Source organism: Lampetra planeri, chromosome 40 (genome assembly GCF_965212315.1).
Source record: "Lampetra planeri chromosome 40, kcLamPlan1.2.h2, whole genome shotgun sequence".
Lineage (NCBI taxonomy): Eukaryota > Metazoa > Chordata > Hyperoartia > Petromyzontiformes > Petromyzontidae > Lampetra > Lampetra planeri.
In genome coordinates this window covers 9,913,114-9,926,217 of record NC_136146.1, presented here as the reverse complement: position 1 = coordinate 9,926,217, position 13,104 = coordinate 9,913,114, and the positions used below count along the sequence as shown (strand labels likewise).

Genomic DNA, 13,104 nt, shown 5'->3' with positions numbered 1-13,104 from the left:
CTGGAATGTGTGCGAACATCACTGTCAGGATTTCACTTCGTCCGGTTCTCGTTTTGACATTTACTTTAAGTTGCTGAAAACTTCACGCCTCCGCTGTCTCATCCCGACTGCTGCCAAGTCGCGAGGCGTCGGGGCATCTCCGGCGTGTGTGACATCTCCATCCTCATGCCGATTGACAATTAACAATACGAAAAATCCATTCAAATCTACATCCTCGTCATCCCTCCTTCTCCCCCGTCTTTTCCCTTCTTCCTCCGCCCTCATCCTCATCCCGTCTCACCCTCAACCCTCTAACTCCCCCGTCTCCTCTTCCCTCATCATCCCTCTTACTCACCCCTCCTCTCCTCATCCCTCATCTTTCGCCCTCCTCCCCCTCCTCTTCCTCCCCCCTCATCTTCATCCCTCCTCCTCCTCCCCCCTCCTCCCTCCTCTTCATCCCCCCCCCCCTCCTCCTTCCTCCTCTCCCCTCTCTCTCCCTATGCCTCACTCTACCCCCTCCCCTTCTTCTCTTCTCCTCCCTCTTTCTCCTCCTACCTCCTCCTCCTCTCACTCCCCCTATTCGTTCTCCCCCCCACCTCCGTCCTCTTCCCTGTCTCATCTTCCACCCATGGTCCCCTTGACTCCCCCTGCCCGGTCGTGGCGGCGCCGCCAATAAAGTCACTCGGCGCTTCGCACGTCATTCACTTGCGCCTCTGACGCTGAGCTGGAGCCGCTCTGTCGACGCTGCGGCCAGAACCTGCTGGCTGGGCACTCTTCCACCTTTCCACTCGATTCGTATTAACAAATAAAAACTTAATCAGGTAAGGCCCCACTGAGCTGCTATGTAGGTCTCTTTTAGGCGCCCTTACCTGGCTATCACAATTGATAGCTCAACGCAAGTGGCATATCGTCACGTGTGAATGTATATCAGCAGCGCAATGCACTGAACGCATGATGTTGATGCTACACGACCACAGGGAGAGAGACACTCAAACTCCAAATATAACAGGCATCGGCAGGGTTGGGATCGAACCCAGGATCTCCTGTATACCAGGCGAGGTAGGCAACATCTCCTAGCCACCACTACATTGAACGCTGCAGCAAAAACGTACGAACGGCGGTGATGACATCCGTTGCTCGGCGTTCAGCCACAGGCTCTATCCGCTGCTGAACCAAAGACTTCCCATCGTCGCGTCCCGATTTGTAAGATTTGAAATGCGCCCGATCGTTTCCGCACTCACCACACCACCACCCCACCCCCGTGTCGATGACATCTTTGTTCCCGAGAAGTGGCAGGCAGTCCTCTCCCACTCTCTCTCCCATCTCCCCGCGGAGTTCCTTCTCCACCCCCCCCCCCCGTGCCTCTCCTGCCGGTCACGAGAGAAAATCTCCGAGTAAATTAGCCCGGCGCCCGCCCCGTGGTAGCAGCAGCAGCAAACACCCCCCAGCCGTCCTCCCCGCTTGCGCCCACCGGGACTCGGTAATTGGCAACATTTCATTAAAGTCCTCACTCCCTCACTCCCTCCCTCCCTCCCCCCCTATGGGAGCGCGCACAGCAACAACAAACGGCGCGTGCACGCACACCGCCGTCGACGTCTTGTTGTTGTTGTTGTTCCAGGCGCGTGGCGGTGTCGGTGGCGGTGGTGGCGGCGGCTCGCCCGTGGTCACGAGACGGCTTCCCGATAATGAGGCAGGCGCGTTGATTCTCTCCCCTCGCCGCAAGGTTTAGAGTACCCACCCCCCCCCCCGAAATAAAGAATAATCCATCGGCCACCTTGCAAAGCCCCCCCCCTTCCCCCCGACGTCCGCGTAAGAATTAGTAAGGTCCGGCGTTAATGATCACTCTTGCCGCAGCACCGTCTGAAGTTTATTTTCTTACTGGCAGCGGGTGAGCGCTAATTAGCGGCGCTGGCGGACTTTACCTGGGAGGTGGAGAGGGTAGGGGGGGGGCACCTCGCTCCCAGACCGTCGGAGTCACCGGAGAGCTACCCCACCACGCTCGGCCGAGTATCAAACGTCTAACGCATGCTTTAGTTTTCTTCTCGGTGCGGGGATGCACATCTATTTCCCCTCCTTGCTCGACAACTCGCTCGCTTGCTCGAAACTCCAACGCAAGCGTAGAAGTGGCCCTGTAGCGCTCACGGGTCAGAGGTCAGATCGCTGATCCGGCACCGCTGAGATCCGAGGTTCCAGTCCGTGTTTTGGCCGCCCGCTGCGGTTGAACTGGCGTCTCGAGTTTAGTTGCGTTGATGGTCTCAGCGTGAGAAACCGCTACTACAACAATTTTTTATTTTATTTTATCAGCTGTAAGACACCATGAGCTGCTATGCAGCTCTATTTCAGAAGGACCCGGCTATCACAAATGATAGCTCAACGAAGTGGCTTTTCATCACGTGGACATATACAGCAGCCAAATGAGTTGTGATATCAACTCGCCACTGATGTTAGCCGTGGCTGGGAATTATGCCCAACCAGATGGGTTTGTAGCACAGTGCACTAACCACGGTGCCACCACTCGCCACTGATCACTGCACCCCCCACCGCTGAGCCCTGGGTTCAAATCCGGGTTTCAGCCGCTCGCTCTGATTAAACCGGCTTCTCAACCCAGTCACCAGCGACTGACGTAGACACATAGACTCACACAGAGACCCATAGAATGACATCCACCCCAACAGACTCACATAGAGACCCATAGAATCACACAGAAACCCATAGACTCACATAGAGACCCATAGACTAAGATGCAGCCCCATAGACTCACATATAGACCCATAGACTGACATCCAGCCCAACAGACTCACATAGAGACCCATAGAATCACACAGAAACACATAGACTGACATAAAGACAAATAGACTAACATGCAGCCCCATAGACTCACATAAAGCCCCATAGAATCACACAGAAACCCATAGACTCACATAGAGACCCATAGAATCACACAGAACCCCATAGACGCACATAGATACCCATAGAATAACATGCAGCCCCATAGAATCACACAGAAACCATAGGCTCACATAGAGAACCATAGACTAAGATGCAGCCCCATAAACTCACATAGAGAGCCACAGAATCACACAGAAACCCATAGACTCACATAGAGACCCAAAGACTAACATGCAGCCCCATAAACTCACATAAAGAGCCACAGAATCACACAGAACCTCATAGACGCACATAGATACCCATAGAATAACATGCAGCCCCATAGAATCACACAGAAACCATAGACTCACATAGAGAATCATAGACTAAGATGCAGCCCCATAAACTCACATAGAGAGCCACAGAATCACACAGAAACCCATAGACTCACATAGAGACCCAAAGACTAACATGCAGCCCCATAAACTCACATAAAGAGCCACAGAATCACACAGAACCTCATAGACGCACATAGATACCCATAGAATAACATGCAGCCCCATAGAATCACACAGAAACCATAGACTCACATAGAGAATCATAGACTAAGATGCAGCCCCATAAACTCACATAGAGAGCCACAGAATCACACAGAAACCCATAGACTCACATGGAGACCCATAGACTCACATAGAGACCCATAGACTCACATAGAGAGCCACAGAATCACACAGAAACCCATAGACTCACATAGAGACCCATAGACTAACATGCAGCCCCATAAACTCACATAGAGAGCCACAGAATCACACAGAAACCCATAGACTAACATGCAGCCCCATAAACTCACATAGAGACCCGTAAAATCACACAGAAACCCAAATACTCACAAGGTTGAGTGTTGATTAAGCAGGGTTCTCAACTCGAGCGATTTGGGGCTCTCAAAATCTGTCACCAATGACTGTACACGAAATAACCCAACCGTACATGAATTTGGCTCTGCACTTCTCTTGGCTAAATTTCAGCTCTGGGAATTAAAATATCAGTTTCACTGTTATGCGGCGTTCTGTGTGGAACAGAGTGTCACTTAAAGAATAATTATATATGTTATATCTGCTTCCGCGTGCCGTTCTATAGAGAGCAGAGTGCCACTTGAAGAAGAGCGGATCTCAGTGGTAGATCTGTTACGTCTGCTTCTGAGGGCCGTTCTTCGTAGACCAGTGTCACTTGAAGAAGAACGCACCTCAGTCGTAGATCTCTCATGTCTACTTCCACGGGCCTGATCTGTAGAGACCAGAGAGTCACTTGATGAAGAGCGGATCTCAGTGGTAGATCTGTTATGTTTGCTTCCAGGGGCCATTCTGACCACCGCTCCACGAGGTTTCCGAGCGGCCTCTCCATCTCGTGACAACGCCCAACTGCTGTCCCTCCGCTCCCCTACACCCCCCTCCCCCCCCCGGCCGCAGCTCCGTACCGCTCCCCCGGCTCTGGCAAGGTGCGCCTGGACGCGCGCGGCGAGGGCGTGGTGCGCTACAACATCTACGCATTCCAGCGCGACCCGCCGCGGCGCCACCACCACCGCTACGTGCGCGTGGGCCACTGGGACGAGGAGGCCCTGCGCGTGAACGCCACCCTCGTGGCCTGGGCGCGCCACGGCGGCGCGCCGCCCGTGTCGCGCTGCAGCGAGCCGTGCGGCCCCGGCGAGGCCCGGAGCGCTCGGCCGCCCGGCGACGCCTGCTGCTGGTCGTGCGCGCCTTGCCGGCCGCACGAGTACCTCGCCGACGAGGCCACGTGCCGGGACTGCGGGCCGGGCCGCTGGCCCTCCGCCGACCTCTCGGGGTGCCGGGACCTCCCCGCCGAGCACCTGGCGTGGGGCGACGCGCCGGCCGCCGCGTCCGTCTGCTTCGCCGTGCTCGGCGTCGTCGGCACGGCGCTGGCGGGCGCGGCGCTGGCGCGGCACAGCCGCTCGCCGGCGGTGCGGGCGTCCGACCGCGCGCTGTGCGGCGCGCTGTTGCTCGGCGTGGCCGCGTGCTACGGCACGACGTTCGCGTTCGTGGCGCGCCCGTCGGCGGCCGCGTGCGCCGCGCGCCGCCTGGGCCTCGGCACGTCGCTGGCGGCGTGCTATGCGCCGCTGCTCGCCAAGACGATCCGAGCGGCGCGCGGCGTCGACGGCGGAGGAGGAGGGGTGGGGGCGCGCCGCCTCCGCTTCGTCAGTCCCGCTTCGCGGCTGCTCCTCTGCCTGGCGCTCGTCGCGGGCCAGCTGGCGTCGGCCTGCGTGTGGCTCGTGGTGGAGCGGCCCGGCGTGGTGCGCGACGCCTCGCCCGAGCGCAGGGAGCGCGTGGTGCTGCGCTGCAACGTGCGCGACTCCAGCATGCTGGCGTCGCTCGCGTACGACGTGCTGCTCGTCGTGCTGTGCACGCTGTACGCCTACAGGGCGCGCAGGTGCCCCGAGAACTTCGGCGAGGCCAAGTACGTCGCCCTCACCATGTACACCACGTGCGTCGTCTGGCTCGCCTTCCTGCCCATCTTCTACGTCACCGCCAGCGACTACAGGGTAAGTGCGCCTCTCGGTCGGTAACCCGCTCACCGGCTCGCCCGATCGGGACAGAGGGGGAGGTGAGGGCGACTCGGAGGGGCCTGGAGAAGGAACCTCAGACGAGGAGCTGGAAGGCAGCAGCAGCATCCGGCACTACCAACAAGTGCCCAAGCTCTGCAGTCCTCTATATACGAGGGTGGTATCGTCCAATCAATTAAGGTTTATACGTGGACGAGAAAACCGGAGCATCCGGAGTAAATACACGCGTGCGAGGGGACAACGCTCTTTCCTGTACAAATGGAGCAGCATTTTGTTGTGTCACCTTTCCACTGGCGAGCCAGGAAATAGCACCACCTCGACAGGTAAGAAAGATGGACCCGATGGAGATGAGTCCACACTTTGCTGTGCCGCCTTCTTCCGGCGAGCCAGGGTACAGCTCCCCCTTGACTCACGGGCAGAATGGAGTTTCACAGCCCATCTGTGGCGTGATCCACCAACCCTCGCTGCTGTCTCCACGACGCACACAGGCAGCAGTCACGTGCAGCAGCAGCGTAGTCACCACTTGTCACAGAGCACGGTTACGTTTCACTTGAGAACTCAAGAAACACGAGAGGATGAGTCTGATTTGCACTACCGTGATCACCAACCACCACCGTGATCACCAACCACCACCGTGAACACCACTATCACCATCGTGATCACCACCACCGTGATCACCAACCACCACCGTGATCACCAACCACCACCGTGAACACCACTATCACCATCGTGATCACCACCACCGTGATCACTACCACCATCGTGATCACCACCACCGTGATCACCACCATCACCATCGTGATCACCACCACCGTGGTCACCACCATCACCATCGTGATCACCACCACCGTGATCACCACCACCATCGTGATCACCACCATCGTGATCACCACCAGTCTGATTACCACCACCGTGATCACCACCACCACCGTGATCACCACCACCACCGTGACGACCACCAAAACAGACAAGAGTAAATAACAAATAAATCAACGGTTCAGCAAAGAAGCGAAGCGAAATCAATAACCAACGGCGTGGTCACGTGAGCAACTGAGAATATCTCACAACCACGGCTCGCTGTTATAAACGGAATCATGAGTTTATAATCCGAGTAAATTCCCCATTTGAGACAGATCTGTGTCAAAGGTGACTAGGCCAGCCGACAGACACGGCAGCAAGAGTTACACATCCATTAATAAAACACGATATAAAATATTAAAGAGATTAAAACTGGACGATCTTACAAAACAATGAATGTGCATTCGCGTGTGTGCAACGTGTGTTTAAAAGGGTAGAGGGATGTGGCAGGTTGGTGATCATACTCTTTGGTTTTTCGGTAAAGTCACGTAGGTAAAAAAGGAAAATAATTTAAATCACGACGTTTCGGAGGCAACACAAGCTTCTCTCTTCAGGTGGAACCGTCACAGCAAAATTGCTGTATCAAGTAACAGCAAAATTGCTGTATCAAGTAACAGCAAAATTGATGTATCCACCTGAACACGGGAGCTTGTGTTGCCTCCGAAGAGTATGGACTCTTGCAGTCACGAAAACTTCAAATCTAGAATAAAGATTGGTGATCCCCACAGAAATATAGGATTTCTAGAAATCTCATCAAACCGCTCTTCGTGTGTTCAACTTGTTGCCCTTCCCCAGCGCCTCCTATGAGCGCGGTCGCCTACGTACGGTTCCAAAGAAGTCCCCCACCCGCACAGTGCATACGGGAGAAGGCCAGGGTTTTGGCTCCAAACCGTTGCAGCAGAACGAAGGAATATACAGAGAGGAATCGAGGCTTCGCGAGCAAACAATCCGGGACACGCATCGCAGAGCACTTTTGGGGATTTCGTGACGACTTGAACACGTCCGTAGATGCCCTATCACGGCCAGCCAGTTCCTCTTCCCCTGTCGGTGCCCCCATCTCCTGGGGGTGGTGCGAGACGCGCCCTTTCCCAGAACCAATGGGGTTGCAGGCTCCAGCAGTGGTTAAGAACCACCGCGACCAACGATGGTGGACGTGGTGGACGCCACCGCACAACACGGACAATGGGGAAGAAAAAACAAAGCCCTCCCCCCACCCCTCAGATTGGGTCACGTAACGGGGGCCTGGAGAGGGGCAATTGGTTAGAGGCAGCGAAACTTGAAGGTGATTGGAGGTAGAAATGGAAAGGGCGGAAAGCGGAGGGATGACTGACGTGGAAGGGCGGTTGGGATCCGTGAGGAAACGTGGGATGGTGATTGGTTGGAGGAGGAAGTGGAGGGTCCAGGAAAATTCGGGAAAGGGGGCTTGAGGGATATATAATAGGGGAAGCGAGCGAGTTCGCCCTCTGATCGGTTGCTTAACGGGGGCTTGGAAAGGGGAAATTGGTTAGAGGCAGGGGAACTTGAAGGTGATTGGAGGTAGAAAAGCACAAACGCAAAGGGCGGGAAACGGAGGGATGATTGACAGGGAGGGGCGGTTGGGATCTGTGAGGAAACGTGGGACGGTGATTGGCTGGAGGAGGACGCGGAGGGTCTAGGAAGCTTCGAGGAAAGGGGGCTTGTGGGATATTTATTAGAGGGGGAAACGCGAGGTTTCGGGAGGCTCCGAGCGAAGACCCGTGCCTGTCTCGTGCTGGAAGATATAAAGACTCCTATTGTTGATGACGACCGTGGCAGGCATCTGATAAATACATCGAAGACCTTATCGATGAATATCGCCCAACGTGAGCTCACCCGTAGCAGCGGCAGCGGCGAGTCGGCTCGTGTAGACGATGCTGACACCGCTCTCGGCACCAACGACGACGTCGACATAGACAACAAACATGACACACGCACGCGTGTGGAGGGAGATGGCTGTTGTAATGGCGTGTATAAAGAGACAAAGTCATACGAGTCACATGGGCATTGGTAGTCTATGGGCAATGTTAGACTATTGGCAATGTTAGTCTATGGGCATTGGTAGACTATGGATAATGTGAGTTTATCGGCAATGATAGCTAGTCTATGGGAAATAATAGTCCATTGATAATGGTAGTCTATGGGCAATGTTATTCTACGTGCATTGTTAGTATATGGGCAATGCTAGTCTGTTTCACTATTTGTAAACAGACGCTAACCACTGCGCCACCGCTCCCAACCCCCAAAAGACACAGCCAAAGATCCCCCCCATAGCCCTAACAGACTGTTGGGGCAAGTGCTGTTAGCGAGCACTATTAAGGCCGGCACGGCACAAGAGGGGGTGGGAGCCCAGCACCGCGCCCGGCCGCCTTTGTCTCCCTCTTCTGGATAGCCGTCTAAGAAAGACGTCGACTGCATCGTGCACTTTGAGATGAGCTTCTGCGGCCGTCTGGAAAGCTCTTCCTATCGATATTCGGAAGTCACTGGAGCTATCCATTTCTAAATCGTCATCTATCTTGACAAACTAATTTCTTTAGAACTGCTTGTTGTGTTTAGTTTGTTGTCCTTCCCGCGCACCTCCAGTGAGCACGGTTGGACACGTACGGTAACAGTGGCGATGTTTCCACATCGCACAAGGTATTTATTTGAGGCTGAGTCTGCCTAGGGGTAGGCCGAGGAAACAGTTCAGATAATCGTCACCACCGTAATCACCACCACCACCACCGTGATCACCACCACCACCGTGATCACCACCAACACCATGATCACCACCACCACCACTGCGATCACTATAACGTTATCACCATCACCGAGATCACAAACCATCGCCGCAGAGCCCCCGCGCTTTGCCAAGGTGGTATGCAGGAGGTCATGGGTTCGATCCTGACCTGACACCTGCTGCTGTATATTTGGAGTTTGCGGCGTCTCTCTCCCTGTGGATTTTTCTCCGGTTCCTCCGGTTTTTTCCCCTCCACATTTAGAATCAACGCCGCGCGTTTCAGAGTATTTGGCTCCTACCATGAACGTCCACGTGATGACGATGATGATGATGAGCCCACTCCGTTGACCCATCATTTGCGATGGTCACGTCAGGGCTTCTGCAAAACGAGCGACGTAGGAAGGAGCTCAGTCGGTGTGTGGGGGGGGGGGCCTTACCTAGTGAGATTAAACACGAAGACACCGGGTGTCTGCTGGCCCTCCGCAGGTGCAGACCGCCTCCATGTGCATGTTTGTGAGCCTCAGTGGCTCCGTGGTCCTCTGCTGCCTCTTCGCGCCCAAGCTTCACGTCCTGCTGCGGGAGGAGCAGCGGCTGCGGCGGGGAACAGCAACAGCAGCAGCAGCGGGAGCAGCTGCAGCAGGAGCAGCTGCAGCAGGAGCAGCAGCAGGAGGAGCAGCAGCAGCAGGAGCAGCAGCAGCAGGCGAAGCGAGGTGTGTCGAGCCGCGTCGGAGTCGGCGGCTCCGTGACGTCGCAGCAGAGTGCGGGTGAGCACGGCGGCGGCGGCGGTGGTGGCGGTGGTGATGATGGTGGCGACGGTGGTGGTCGTGGTTGTGGTGATCGTGGCGGTGATGGTGGTGGTGGCGATGGTTGTGGTGATGATGGCGGTGGTGACGGTGGTGGCCGTGTGTTGTGGTGATCGTGGTGGTGACGGTGGTGGTGGTGGCGATGGTTGTGGTGATGGTGGCGGTGGTGACGGTGGTGGCCGTGGTTGTGGCGATCGTGGTGGTGATGATGGTGGTAGCGGTGGAGGTGGTTGTGATTACGGTGGCGGTGGTGGTGGTGGTGACGGTGGTGGCGGTGGTTGTGGTGATCGTGGTGGTTGTGGTGATGGTGAAAGTGGTGGCGGTGCAGTTGTTTGTGATGACGGTGGCGGTGGTTGTGGGGAGCGGTGGTGTAGCGGTTAGCGCTACGCTGCGCTACGAACCCGGCGAAGCGGGTTCGATTACCCGCTCACGGCCAACACCGGTGACGACTATCTGCACCGGTTCTGGGCCTCCCATAGGTTGACTCAGCCTCAAATGAGTACCTGGTGCAATGTGTAAACATCGCCACTGGGGAGACAAAGGCGGTCGGGCGTGGTGCTGGGAACCCAACCCCCCCGTGTGCCGTGCCGGCCTTCATAGATGCTGCTCGCTAACAGCACTTGCCCCTCCAGTATGTTAAGGCTACGCGGGGGTTCTTTGTTTAACGGTGGCGGTGATGAGGAGGAGGTGGCAGTGGTTGTGCCGCTGCTACCATCACAGCCACCCCAACAACCACCTCGGTAAAACCACCTCGCTAAAACCCAGAGCCGCGACACGATCATCGCCACGACCTCGCCGCTATCATCCTCAGCATCATCGTCACTGTGATTGCCAGGAGCGGGGGGAGACGAGGGGAGGGGGGAGACGAGGGGAGGGGGAGACGAGGGGAGGGGGGAGACGAGGGGAGGGGGGAGACGAGGGGAGGGGGAGACGAGGGGAGGGGGGAGACGAGGGGAGGGGGGAGACGAGGGGAGGGGGGGAGACGAGGGTAGGGGGGAGACGAGGGGAGGGGGGAGACGAGGGGAGGGGGGAGACGAGGGGAGGGGGAGACGAGGGGAGGGGGAGACGAGGGGAGGGGGGAGACGAGGGGAGGGGGGAGACGAGGGGAGGGGGGAGACGAGGGGAGGGGGGAGACGAGGGGAGGGGGGAGACGAGGGGAGGGGGGAGACGAGGGGAGGGGGAGACGAGGGGAGGGGGGGAGACGAGGGGAGGGGGGGAGACGAGGGGAGGGGGGAGACGAGGGGAGGGGGGAGACGAGGGTAGGGGGGAGACGAGGGGAGGGGGGAGACGAGGGGAGGGGGAGACGAGGGGAGGAGGGACACGAGGGGAGGGGGGAGACGAGGGGAGGGGGGAGACGAGGGGAGGGGGAGACGAGGGGAGGGGGAGACGAGGGAAGGGGGAGACGAGGGGAGGGGGAGACGAGGGGAGGGGGGAGACGAGGGGAGGGGGGAGACGAGGGGAGGGGGGAGACGAGGGGAGGGGGAGACGAGGGGAGGGGGAGACGAGGGGAGGGGGAGACGAGGGGAGGGGGAGACGAGGAGAGGGAGAGACGAGGGGAGGGGGAGACGAGGGGAGACGAGGGGAGGGGGGAGACGAGGGGAGGGGGGAGACGAGGGGAGGGGGAGACGAGGGGAGGGGGGAGACGAGGGGAGGGGGAGACGAGGGGAGGGGGGAGACGAGGGGAGGGGGGAGACGAGGGGAGGGGGAGACGAGGGGAGGGGGAGACGAGGGGAGGGGGAGACGAGGGGAGGGGGGAGACGAGGGGAGGGGGAGACGAGGGGAGGGGGGAGACGAGGGGAGGGGGAGACGAGGGGAGGGGGGAGACGAGGGGAGGGGGAGACGAGGGGAGGGGGAGACGAGGGGAGGGGGAGACGAGGGGAGGGGGGAGACGAGGGGAGGGTGGAGACGAGGGGAGGGGGGAGACGAGGGGAGGGGGAGACGAGGGGAGGGGGGAGACGAGGGGAGGGGGGAGACGAGGGGAGGGGGGAGACGAGGGGAGGGTGGAGACGAGGGGAGGGGGAGACGAGGGGAGGGGGGAGACGAGGGGAGGGGGGAGACGAGGGGAGCGGGAGACGAGGGGGAGGGGGAGACGAGGGGAGGGGGGAGACGAGGGGAGGGGGGAGACGAGGGGAGGGGGGAGACGAGGGGAGGGGGGAGACGAGGGGAGGGGGAGACGCCATCTAGGTTGGGGGGGGGGGGGTTGCAACGAGGAGCAGAGTGAGGTGACAGGAGATCCGACTCCCAGACAGGATGGGAGGGTGGCGGTGGTGGTGGCGGTGGTGTTGGTGGTGATGATGAGGGGTGGGTTGGGGTGGGGTGGCGCGCGACCCTGGCCTTCTATAACGAGGTGGGGGTGTGTGGGGGGTAGATGATGGCCTGTCAGCCCGGGCCTGTCAGCCTCCTGATGACGCCCTCGCGCGAGGAGTCCATTACAGGCAATTACCGTGCGGATGCTGCGATCGTTGTCGTTCCGCTGACACGCGCGGCGATCCTGGGGGGACTTAAGTGGGGGGGGGCGATCCCTGCAATGATCATTTCGTACCTCCGATTAGCACGGTTGGCTACGTACGGTATGCAAGAAATTCAACATACATACACACTACCCATCGACGCAACACTACCCATCGACACTAACCATCGACGCAACACTGCCCATAGACTCAATACTGCCCATTGACTCAACACTGCCCATAGACTCAACATTGCCATATACGCAACACTGCCCATTGACTCAACACTGCCCATTGACTCAACACTGCCCGTAGACTCAACACTGCCCATTGACTCAACACTGCCCAGAGACTCAACACTGCCCCATAGACTCAACACTGCCCATAGACTCAACACTGTCCATAGACTCAACACTGTCCATTGACGCAACACTGCCCATAGACGCAACACTGCCCATTGACTCAACACTGCCATATACGCAACACTGCCCATTGACTCAACACTGCCCCATAGACTCAACACCTCCCATAGACTCAACATTGCCCATAGCCTCAACACTGCCCCATAGACTCAATACCTCCCATAGACTCAACATTGCCCATAGACTCAACACAGTCCATAGACGCAACACTGCCCATTAACTTCCGTCTGTCACCTGTTCATGCTCTCACCGGTTCAGTCTCTCACCTGTCTAGACACTCACCAATTCAGTCTCTTATCTGTTCAGGCTGACTTACGAGGGGACTTTGAGCTCAGGATCCGCGCGTCTGAGTTCTCGATGGAACATTGAACTTCGGGTCCGATGTGCAAGACATACACTCTCGCTGTAAATCGTG

At 57.8% G+C, this 13,104-nt stretch overlaps 1 protein-coding gene across 1 annotated transcript in view; it reads left to right on the top strand.

The window, feature by feature from the left end:
- LOC144731863 (metabotropic glutamate receptor 2-like) overlaps positions 1-13,104 on the top strand; it is a 38,632-nt gene that overhangs the window by 21,500 nt on the left and 4,028 nt on the right. The window contains 3 exon segments of the mRNA XM_078613162.1: positions 4,314-5,401; positions 9,501-9,620; positions 9,688-9,778. Coding sequence (XP_078469288.1) covers positions 4,314-5,401; positions 9,501-9,620; positions 9,688-9,778 — 1,299 coding nt within the window.